At 46.2% G+C, this 12,041-nt stretch overlaps 1 protein-coding gene across 1 annotated transcript; it reads left to right on the plus strand.

The window, feature by feature from the left end:
* The first annotated feature begins 3,428 nt into the window (after positions 1 to 3,428).
* Positions 3,429 to 7,317, plus strand: LOC133219079 (E3 ubiquitin-protein ligase RBBP6-like). Its single transcript, XM_061366126.1, has 7 exons — positions 3,429 to 3,491; positions 4,050 to 4,219; positions 4,969 to 5,072; positions 5,503 to 5,691; positions 5,772 to 5,850; positions 5,944 to 6,001; positions 7,029 to 7,317. Exons 1-7 carry the CDS (start codon positions 3,448 to 3,450, stop codon positions 7,237 to 7,239), a joined length of 855 nt encoding a protein of 284 aa, XP_061222110.1. The 5' UTR covers positions 3,429 to 3,447; the 3' UTR covers positions 7,240 to 7,317.
* The last annotated feature ends 4,724 nt before the right edge of the window (positions 7,318 to 12,041 follow it).

Consider the following 12,041-nt stretch of genomic DNA (forward strand, 5'->3'; position numbering starts at 1 on the left):
CTTTCAGTGACACGCAGAGGATAGAGTGCAGATTTTCAGACTGCAGTAGAGGTTAACTCTTGCTATGTTTTGATTATAGAACTTGAATATGCGTTTATTTTTTTTGCTGAACAGGTGAATGATGAGCCTTCTGCATCTCTTTCTCTGGCCCAGCTTTTAAAGGTGTGTATATTTGTATTGTTGTAAAATACTTAAAAATAAGTGTTTCCTTCATATTTTTAAGCCTCACTTGCAGTCTATAGATGGATAAGTGTTGTAATGTGAACAAAACTTTAATTTTTAATAAAGTATTTAGTTTAACAGGTATGTCTAATTTGATACTGTGCTGTAAAGAGTACTTGCCAGTTTGGGAAGACAGAAGGGGAGTACCTTCTCAGCCTCAACATAACGTTGGAGCGTAACTCATCTTCAGGACATAAAGCAGCAGTACCTCAAAAGCTGTTTACTGTTTTTCCTATGTTTCATTAAGTTTGTGTTGGAATCTAACAGCATTTTTACAAAAGGATTTAATTGGCTGTGTGGTATGGACATTTCAGGGCAGTTTGCAACAGCTGAAGTAGAAGTGTTTCTGGACCTTGGACAAAGGCATGGCTGGTTTTGAATTTCTGGTCATTAGAGGCATAGAAACATTCTTTGAACACGGCACAGTCCCCTGAATTCCAGCCTCTGGACAGTGGAGAACGCAATCAAATTTGTTTGCGTGCAGACTGTGCCAACTCTGTAAATTGTGTACTTGATTGTTCAGAGGAATGTACCAGTGTGTATCTGCGGTGTGTTAGCAGATGTGACCAGCTGAAAATGTTGCAATGGCCTGTTTTGGGATGGAATTGCTTGCTCTTTTGGCTCAACACTGTGTAACTTTGGCAGGACACTAATGACTGCCCTTTGTGAAAAAGCGTAGCGCTAGCCAATTAAATGGAAAAGATGGGAGTTAGTTCTTTCTCCTAAGAAGAGAGGCAGGAGTTCATTTCTAAGAACGAGAGGTCTTCCCACCGGCAGCATCTTCCCTCTCTCGCTGAAGAAATGAAATCTGGGGCCTTCGGCTGTCCCTGCGTGTCTTGGTTCTGTAAACCCATGGGAAGTTTTACTCTCAAATGTGGAAAACTGTGGTGTGCACATTGAATCTTTTGAGAAACGCACAAACAACACATAAGGCAGCTCAAAACTGTTACTTGCTCGAAACACGTTATTCAGGCTGGCTTAGCACAGGGGCAGTGTGCTGTGAACTAGTTTCTATTTTATTATTACAGTGCAGTAAATGCCATAATTGAATTTTGGTCTATTGCTAGTAATGTTTTGTGGGGTTTGGATATGTTTTGTAAACTGTTTGGGTTTGAACAAATCAGTCAAACGTCTGCAAAGTTTCCTGTAAACGTTAATGGAAATGATTTCATAGATGTCCATCTGGATCGTATAACTGGTAAGAAAAAACTGTGTATGTGAACAAGCCACTTAATAAAATGCAGAAACTGGTTGATTGCTCTTGTGAACGAATGCGTGTAGAAGTGAAGATGTACGTGGTTGATCTGAAAGATGGGTGGTTGGAGGTCCGAATCATTTACAGGCACTCCCTTAGACCTTTCTTGTGTATGGACTAGTGTGTAATAAAAGCACCAGAAAAATCAGCTGGCTTCAAGATCTAGTTCTGCACGTGGGTGGTATTACAATACGTCCATTAAAAGGACACAGTCCCCTGGAAAAGCCTGCAGGTTGTGCTCTCTGTAGTTAAATTCCTTAGTAGGAAGAAGTTAGTAGGGGGTAAATGCAGTTTGGATTGCCCACAGGACACGGTGGTCACATTTCTACTGAAAAGAACCTTGTGTCTTGCTGAGGGATCAGAAAGATTCCTTTCAGTGCTTTTGTGTCTGATGCTGAGTTTCAGCAAGCAAAAACTACAGCCCTGCCACTAACACTGTGTGTTCTTTTTAGTGCTGCAGAATGTAAATACTATAACTTGCAGAAATCTTTCTCAGTTAAATGCACAGTAGCTATCTTCTCCTTCAAATGGGCTGGAGCTTCAAAACCCGTTGAAAACTACTGCTAGGTCATTTCTTTTACTGATCACTTCAGTCCACCTGGAAGAAAAGTGGATCGGTTACACAAGTCTATGTCAAGCCTAAGGTTTTGAGTGCCCAAGAATGCTCTTTTCAAGTAGGCTAGCGGGCACATAAGCATCCTGTAGAAGCACAAAGTCTCCCCAGCGCACGCTCAGGACAACTGTGTTTTATAGAAGCATCTGTTTTCAGGCAACATCAGCTAGCATTGTGGTGCCCTTTACAGGACCTGGCCACTATAGAAAGGGCTGCCCAAGAAACGGGGTAAGGTTTTGGGGACTTCCGGTGTTACTTTCTGACCTTGTTTAATTTCTGACCATGGCAGTCAAGTACCAAATACAGGAATAATCGTATTGAGAACTCTTGAGGGGAAATACAGAGGTTACATGGCAATGCTGAAAAGCCCTTCAAAGTTCAAGGGAAAGCCGGGATTATAAATGTATTTTTTTCTTTTTTCTAAGCCACAGGCCTGAACTAAGTCCATAGATCTTTTCACCTGTGAGTTTACATGCATATTTTTATGTATTTCAATATTACTGGAAATGTTTCTGGTTTAGCTCTTTTTAATGACAGTTCACGTTTTCAGGATTTTGCACGAAATCAAGATGCTTCTGTTGACCCCATCTACTGAATATTTGTGTGTTTTACTGACACAAGTCCCTGGTTGAGTATTCATGCCCTTTAACATTAGTCCCTGAATGTATACTCATGAGGTATGAATTCAAGCTTCATCTATAGCTGGTGAATAGATGTTTCTCCAGTGGCTGACCCAGAGCCCTGACTTAAGCTTTCCCTCTGAATTGTGCTTCTGGGGGGGAGGAGCGGGGGAGCAGGTTTGTATCTCTTCTCCCAGTGCATCATGAGGCAAGGGATGTTTCACCCTTAAGAAACCTGTTGTTAAGCCAAAGAATGTCGACTCAGATCAAAACTCTGCTGAAGCCTTTCACAGGCTCAGAGAACCAACTAGGTTGGAAGAGATGCATCAAGTCCAACTGATACTTCAGGACTGACAAATCCATCACGAACCATGTCACTAAGGGCCTCATCTATGTGTTCTTTTGAACACTTCAGGGACAGTGATTCCACCAGTTCCCTGAGAAGCTGACTTAGGAGCAATAGCTGTCTTAGGAACATCCTGGCCATGTTCATTTAGGAAAAGAAGTATTTCAGTTGAACAACCTTCACGCTGGGTAAAAGGAGAGGATTTAAAGGGTTTTGCTTCTTACAGTCATCACTGAACTGTCATTTTAAGTGTAGGTCTTAAGATGAGGTATGTCTGCATTTCTTTTCCTAACAGGACAAAAATGTCCAGTCTGTTCCCAGACTGAAAAGGAGCACAGGAATTCCAAGTAGTTTCATGATAGAGGCGAAAGATCCCAACACGAAGGGTGCGATGCTGACAAACACCGGCAAATATGCAATACCGGTTATTAATGCGTAAGTATGGAATTAATTGGACTGACCAAAAAGCGAATGAGAGAAAGCAGGCATAAACATCTGAGTGGCCATGCCACCAAGTTGGACTGCATCTGTAATTAAGGGAGAGGAAGCGCAGTCCTTGCATTTTAACCTTAAGACCTGTGACACTTACCCTCTAAAAAAGAGAGTGGTCATTCATACTTGTCATGCCCCTGGAAGCTGGTTCAGGTTGTGGTGCACCAGGGATCTGTATTTCTGCAAAACATTTTGGTAGTGTTGGCAGGGGACTCGTTCTCTTTGAGAGCTCATTTTGCTTCTGGTTTATGTTTCAAACGCTTCTTACAAAACTGTAACCAATAGCTGTTGGGTTGAGATTTCCTCCCCCTCCGAGTTTTTATTTTACAGAGTTATGGCTGTAGAAAAGTAGTTTCAGCTCAGTGCCTACACTTCAGAAGGCTAACGTGGAGTGAGAAGAATTCTGTCCAGTATCTTCCTTTGATAAAATGCAAAACTCGGAAAAGTATTCCTTTACCCATCTTTAAATTTGTTCTTTTTTCTTCCCCACACGCCCTCCAGGGAAGCTTATGCTAGAGGAAAGAGGGAAAGGCCTCCATTTTTACCAGAGGAGCCATCCTCCTCCTCTTCTGATGGTCCTATTCCGGATGAGCTGTTATGTCTCATTTGTAAAGATATAATGACTGATGCAGCTATTCTTCCCTGCTGTAGAAGCAGTTATTGTGACGAATGTAAGTGTTATTCCCATATTGTTAATTCAAAACATCACATCTCATCTTCTGAAAGCAAACATAGCAGATAACAAGATTACTTTGTTACCTGTTCTAATTAAAACCTAAGTATACCTTGACTAGGAAAGGACTCGTCTCGTATAAAGTAAAAAAAAACGAAAACACCAAAAAAGAAAAGGCAGAAAACCTGGTTCTCTTTCTACAGATCCAGTTACATCCTCTTTACATGCAGAGGAGTGCCTAACTGTGCAGGTGGTTACAGTATTAGGTATCAAATGTTTGTCCACAGCCCTTTCTCTCACACAAAATTATACAGCCATCTCTGGTGACTGACTGTGGTCTACAGCAAACGGATAGTAAGGCATTTAATCCACATTCTTCTCCACGGGAGAGCTGGTTCAAACCTTCAGAACTCAGAGCTACCAATGCTTGTTTTTGAGATGTGCTTTGTTCATTAACTTTGGGGTCCATGACTTCTTGCTGTAGTGGACAGTGGAGAAAGGATGAGTTGAATCATGAAGACACAGCCCACACTCCATCTTCAAATACTACAACAGTGAAATGTCAAAACTGTGGAACTATTTGCTGCATGCTAGTAATTTTTTACACTCTTGAATATTTGTAGCTTCATGCTGTACCCTCAAGACCACATTCACCAATGAATCATACACGTGTTTTGGTTAGAACCCAACAACTTTCCTTAGTTTGGCTAAAAACTATTGTATTGTGATTACACTAATTATGCACAGGTATTAGAACAGCATTGCTGGAGTCTGAGGAATTTACATGCCCAGCGTGTCATCAGACAGATGTTTCTCCTGATGCTTTAGTTGCCAACCAGAGCCTACGCCAGGTAGTGTGATGAGTTTTACATCAGTTGTACAAAGAGCTTGTAAGGAGCTGAGAGAGAAGACAATATTACTGTAACATTAATTTAGCCTTAAGCAAGGCTAAATTGAATAAGGCTAAATTTACTTTTCAAACACATTATCTCTGACAGCTCTTTAGAGACAATCTGACAAATTCAGGTCACGCTTCCGTTTAACACAACCACCTCACTTTCAAATTTGGTGTTAACACTGAAGTATTTTAAATACAGATACCCTGAGTTAACCCTCATTGACATCAGTGTTGAATGCGGTGTGTTTATATAGCTGTGGTCGAATGCTGTTAGGATTGATAGCATTTCCAGGAGTACACGAGTCATTTTACTCCGTGGAGGTTTTGTTGGTGTATCTGCTGAAGTTTCAGATTACCTTTATAAAATGTTCCTCTGCCTCTAGGCTGTGAACAACTTCAGAAATGGAGCTGGCTACACAAAAAGGCTCCGTAAGCAGATTCAGCAGCAGCAGCAGCCGCCGCCACCACCTGCAGCACCACTCACGACTGTTATCCCTCCTGCTGCTTTGGTGACTGCCGCTGAACTGCCTCCATCTTCCTCTCTGTCAATCCGCAGCTTGTTGGAAGAGAAGGTAAGCTTTATTTCCACATATGCGGTGACTCCAGGATTTCAGTAGAGCTTATTTTGCAGCTGTTTGCCTTTATTCACAAGGGCTCTCAAGTTCCTGTACGAAGACAGCTAGCGCTACCAAGTCTTCTGGGCTCCCAAGGGCAATCGGTACCCACAGCTGGTAAGTAATGATAGCTTTAGAACTTGTGTAAAAAAATTACCTTCAGATAAGCTGAATGGGTCTTTTTTCTTTTGCTTCTCCCCTCTCCAAAAGGTCATCCGAGGGCAGACAGTACCATCCACTCACCAGGTGCCAGAACAAGCTGTGAACTGTAAGTATGCTATAGAAATTCAATATGTAACTACTGGTAACCTAGGCTGTAACGTATGACTTAGACAACAGCTGATCCATAATCAAATAAGTGTGCACAGAGAGCTGCGGGGAATACAACTGGTAACTGATTTTTGAATGGCTCAGTAATAATTCCACATCCTCTTTTTCCTACCTCCATCTAACACACCTCTTATCAATACTACACGCAGAACATCAGCTCTTGAGCAGTTTGTTATTAACAAAAAACACTCTCTAAGGCTCAATGTGGAGTTTCAGAAAGCAGCTTTCTTTATTGCAGCGCTGGGCGCACACGCAAACAGTTCCGCAAAGGTGAGCGTGCCCGTTCCTTGCTGTCAGCAGCTCTGTATTCAGCATACTCATGCATATTTACAGTCTTTCCAGGAGAGCATTTCCATACTCACGAGATTCCCAGGAGCTAATTATAATATCTGCATCTCAATTACACATGCGCTTTCTTGCGGAGTGGGGGTCTCTGATGGTCGCCCACAGTCTGCCTTACTGTGTTTACTGAGTGACATTTTTGCTTGCGCATGCTCGCAAGGTCCTAGTGCTGAGTTAGCAGAGGTACGGCTTTGCTTTCTTTGCGTTCCGGTCTCTGTTATCCTGAAGGTCTGCATCCTTGGTCTTACTTACTGCCTCCTTAGTTGTTACCATTCCCTTGATGTTCCTTCCCCCATCAGCTGGACATTCCTTATTCCCTGCGTGTCAGTAAGAACAGTTTGCTCTATTTTACTGTGTTAGTTTAAAGTCATACACTTTATTGTTAGTTTAAACCTATAATTGAAACCTACATAATGGCTTGAGTAATACTGCTGGAGGCTATGTTTAGCTCTTCAATTTGCAGTAGCATTAAGTTAGCAGCTAAAAGAGAAGAAAGCCCAAAACCAAGTTTGGGAGGAAAAAAATTAGCAAGAATGACTGTTTTGAATTAACTTCCATTTGTGTGTGTGTGTTGTGGGTTTTTTAAGATCCCAGCCTCACTGTCGTACTTCATTTTACTTTAGGAGTTCGCATACCTACTCCAAGCCAAGATCAGGTCCTTCCTGCACTGGCTGCTACTCTGGCTCACGCAGTTGTTCCCATTCACATTCCAACTTGCCATCACCACAGTATCCAAGAAGAAGCAGGAGGAAGAGTCGTGACTATTCCAGGAGAAGGTCACATGGTCGTCACTGTTCAAGGTCAAGGTCCCCCCAGCAAAGAAGACACCACTGATGGTCAAGGACCTGCCCCAGCCCTCTCCCCATCCCTGTTTCTTGTTCCATTCATTAAAAGGTCTGGGTGTTTGCTTCACAGCACCTCTCTGCCTGCAGTCATTTGCACAGCGGGAAGTGGGTAGGGGCTTAATGCAGCCCCTGGCACCCTGCAGGTGACTGAGCTGGGATGGGGATGGCCGCTGAGAGGATGGGTAGTTGGGGCATTGCTCCGGGTGCTGTGAAGCCATGGGGGAAGCCATATTGATTAGTATCAATGCCAGGAGGATAGAGACCTCCATCGCTGCCCCAGGACCAGCATCACTGCAGCGGGCTGGATCCAGCCCTGGGAAGGAACCATGGCTGCCCCAGGCGCTAGGCTGAGACTGGCTGAGCATGGGAAACTCAGCTCACACCTGGCTGGTGAGTGGGAATTGCTGGCTGGGGCTCACACAGCGATTTTCCAGAGCTGGCGCTGCAGTGGCTGCCCAGCTTGCTCCATCCTTCTGTGGCCTCATCCAACGCTGCCTTGGCGTCCGCCAGCAAAAGCCCCGGCCCACAGGTGAGCCCCAAGCCTGTGTCACAAAAAAATCAAGCTGACCCATGAAGACCAAGGCAAGAGGCTAAAATGCAAAGGGTAGAATTAGAAGAACAAATATTTTTTCATGTGCATGTCATGCCCCTGCTCCATTGGAGCACACAAATGTGCCTCTACAGAGGGTCCTTATGCCCTTCAATCATTCAGGTACAAGACGACTTGCCTAATCACCAGCACCCACACTGCAAATTACTAATCCCTGTAAACCTTGCAAAGCAACTCCAGGTTTTCAGCATTCTCACTGCTTGCCTACTGATCCCTGGAGTCAGTCTTTCCTGAATTATTGACCTGTGATGCCAAAAAATGTTGGGAGGGGTTCCAAGATGTGTCTCAGGGGCTAGGATCAGACTTGTTCGTAAGGAAATCTTAAACTGGTGAAGATCTTTGTGAAGAGGAAAGGTGCTAATGAGCATGTGCAAAATAATGTGAAATAGGAAGTAACTCTCTTCCAGCCAATACCAGTACATCCAGTTCCAACCCCCTGCCACGGGTAAAGACACATTCTACTAGGCCACATACAGGGGAAGCTCCATTAGGAAATGGAAATGTTGGAGCGAGGATGGAGGAGGCCACGGAGCTGCTGCGAGGGCTGGAGCAGCTCTGCTCTGGAGCCAGGCTGAGAGAGCTGGGCTGGGGCAGCCTGGAGAAGAGAAGGCTCCTGAAGGGGAGACCTTAGAGCAGCTCCAGTGCCTAAAGGGGCTGCAGGAAACCTGGAGAGGGGCTTGGGACAAGGGATGTAGGGACAGGACAAGGGGAATGGCTTGAACCTGCCCGAGGGGAGACTGAGCTGAGCTCTTAGGCAGAAGCTCTTCCCTGTGAGGGTGCTGAGGCGCTGGCACAGGGTGCCCAGAGAAGCTGTGGCTGCCCCATCCCTGGCAGTGCTCAAGGCCAGGTTGGACACAGGGGCTTGGAACAAGCTGCTCCAGTGGAAGGGCTCCCTGCCCGTGGCAGGGGTTGGAGCTGGATGAGCTTTAAGGTCCCTTCTCAGCAAACCGATCCTGCGATCAGCACAGAACAGGTCTCCACGTAAGCTGTGTTTGCAGCTGGGCTCTGCTGTGCTCTTGTTTGAAAGCAGCCATGGCAAGTCTGCCGCTGCTGGGGGTGCCTGTTCAAGCCTGTGCTTCTTACTGGGGTTGCTGTCCCCAGGCCTTTTGAGGGTGGGAAAACAGAACAGGGCTATATGCATGTCACTTCAGGTTGCGGCTTATGTTGGATGTAGAGTAAAAAAAATCCTTGCTGAGAAACTTGTTAATAAACCTGTGATCCTGGGAAATGAGGAAGTTTGGAAGCCCAGCTCATTTTTACTTTCTGCAAGCTTAGGCCCGTGGCAAATCCATGCAGTAATTTTCATTTCTGTTTCTCAGTGCTGTAATGTTTGCTTTGGGAAGAGGGCTGGGACCACTGGGCTGAAAACCCGGCTTCAGCAGCTCCTATGTGGTTACTTTAAGAGAAATCATCATAAACCCATCCCCTGTTTGGGCTTTAGCAGGCTGGGCCATTCTTGCCCTGGGTGACTTTACAAAACTAAGCCCAGAATTGCATTTTCTTCCTGGAGCTGACAGGACCTGGGAGCCCTGAGCAGGCCGGCTCTGCTGGAGAAGAAGTTGATGTGTGAGACCAGACCAGATGTTTGGAAGCTGCCCCTAAACTAAAGGGTTGAGTCTGGGCAGCATTAACTGCTGCTCTGATGCTGTAAACACGGGCAGCACCCAGTGTCCTGTGTTGAGAAACACTTCTTGAGAAAGATTGAGGGGCAGAAAAATACCAAGGAAAATGAGCAAGTCCGATCAGAGTTAATGAGTAAAAGGACAATTAGCTTGTAATGGGAAATGGAGCTGGTGGTGGTGGTGGTACCGGCCCAGCCTGGCTGGCCTGGGGCTCTGGAATAATAGGCACCACAAGGTGGCGAAAGCCCCACTCGCTTCATTTTCCTCTTTAATTTGGCTTTAAACAAAGGACACGGATGAAAGAATCCCAGGACCCTCTGCCACTTGGGAGAGGAACCCCCTCCCAGTGCCCTGCCTTGCTGAGAAGCTGCAGAAACCCTGGGTTGCTGTTTTATTTTACACTTGATTTGTTTTTGTTCCCTTGCATTCCTCCAAGAGAGGCGTTGCCTTGTCTGAATCCAGACATGGAAAAGGATTGATTTTATTTATTCATTTTTAATCAGAGTTGAAAGGGGAACAACAGCCCTGGAGCTCCTGGGTCATGGCAGTGCCCCGGCTGCTGGCAAGGATGTTGATTCCAGCTGGGACAAGCCTTAGAAAAACTGGGGACAACAAAAATACCTGGGAAATGAGAAAAAGAGAGGACCCGCAGGGTTTTTTATTGACAGGCTTCCTTCAGGATGGGTGCCTGATGGGGCAGGATGGTGCTGAGTGTCAGTGGCCGGCAGCGGGAGCTGCTGTGGTTCTTGGAGGGATTTCACAGCCTTTTTATCTTGTTTTCACAGCAAATTCTGCTGCAGCAGGGGACAAACAACAGGTTGCTCCAGGCGGCTTCTTGGCACAGCACCCATGAGCAGGAGAGCTTCCCCTGTGCGCAGCTGCAGAGCAATGCAGATGGTGAATAAATGCTTTTTCCTACTCTGGGTATTTCCTATAACTAAAAAGAAATAAGAAACAGGAAATCAGAGAGAGGCAGCTGCAGTGATGTACCCTCAAAACCAGCTCTGGTAGAGCGGGTGCTGGGCCTGCTCCTGTGAAAGGGCTGTGCTGGCCAGGTGCACGGTGAGCACTGATTCTGCGCAGCTCAGGCTTGCCCCATTGACCTTGCAGATGGGCAGTACTGCCATTGATTAGGTACTAAGTGAATTGCAGAGCATAGAGGCACAGAAATGATCAGAGGGCTGGAAAACCTCTCTTGTGAGGAAAGGCTGAGAGAGTTGGGGTTGTTCAGCCTGAAGAAGACTCCAGGGAGACCTTATTAATCATAGAATAGTTATTGCAGCCTTTCCGTTCTTAAAGTGGGGCCGTAGGAAAGATGGTGAGAGACTTTCCAGCAGGGCCTGTTGTGATAGGACGAGGGGTGATGGTCTGACATTCCCATTTGTCTCAAGCCAACATCCCATCACCCGCAAAACCATCTGGTGATTTATGGACAAAAAGAACAAGTTTTCAGACGACAGTGAACAGCCAGGGCCAGGTTGGCTGCCCCATAACCGAGTGCCACCATGGGGGTGAAAACTGGGTACGATATAGCAGCCAAACTTTTAAACCTCACCGCTAAACCGAACCCAAACCTGTAATCCTAAACCTAACTCTACACCTAACCCTAAAACTCAACCTAAATGAAAACCTAATCCCTAAGTCTAACTTTATCCCAAACCCCTAAAACTATCCCTAACTCCTAAACTTAATCCTAACCAGAACTCTAAACATAACCCTAAGCCCTAAACCTAAACCTAACGCTAACCCAATCCCTGCCCTTAACCCAAACACTAAACATTGCACCTAAGCCTAACGCTAAAGCTACCCCTAACCAAAGCCCTACCCCCTAACCCAAACCCTAAGCCTAAACCTAACTCTAAACCCCCTAACCTTAACTCTAACACTAACCCTAAACTTAACCCCTAACCCTAATGCTAACCCTAACCCAAAATCGCTCATGTACTGGGACGAGCAGTTTGTAACCCACCTCTATCAGCTGCTGCAGGGGAGGAGTGGCCACTCAGCCAAGTCCCATGGAAACTCTTCCTTTATGCATTGGGACCTGCCTGAAACGTCAGGAGCCCATACACTACCCCTGGAGAACATCGTGGCCTCACCATCCTTGGTCACCCAGCCTCAGCTCTTCACAGTCCTCTGCCCTCACCCGTTTTCAGCGTGCACCTCTTCTGCCTGGGACATGAGTGCTCCTCAGCCCCCACCAAGCGCTGCTCCTCCCTTGCAGGACTCCTGCTGCTGCTCCCCGCCTGCAGCACATTTGGAAGCACAGCTCACATCGGCTGCGAGGGGACACTGAGGAGGAGGCATGGAGGTGTCTTGGCACTCCCAGAGACCCCTGCACCCCCGTGGGGCACCCAACCCTCTGGCTCCAGGCCCATGGCCTCCCCATCAGCTGAGCGAGCCCAGCAGGAGGCTGGGAGAGAGAAAAAGGATCTTTGGGAATCTCCAGACAAAGTTGCTGCTCGTCCCAAAAGGAAGATCCCAGGAGTGGCCAAGGGCACAGCCCTGCCTCTGTGCCTTGAGCACCTGCTCAGCTGCAACCTAGGGCAAGCTGGGCTC

The sequence above is a fragment of the Neopsephotus bourkii genome, unplaced genomic scaffold (assembly GCF_033783945.1).
Source record: "Neopsephotus bourkii isolate Nb327-2 ecotype Australia unplaced genomic scaffold, CSIRO-AGI_Nbou_v1 NB_1306, whole genome shotgun sequence".
Classification (NCBI taxonomy): domain Eukaryota; kingdom Metazoa; phylum Chordata; class Aves; order Psittaciformes; family Psittacidae; genus Neopsephotus; species Neopsephotus bourkii.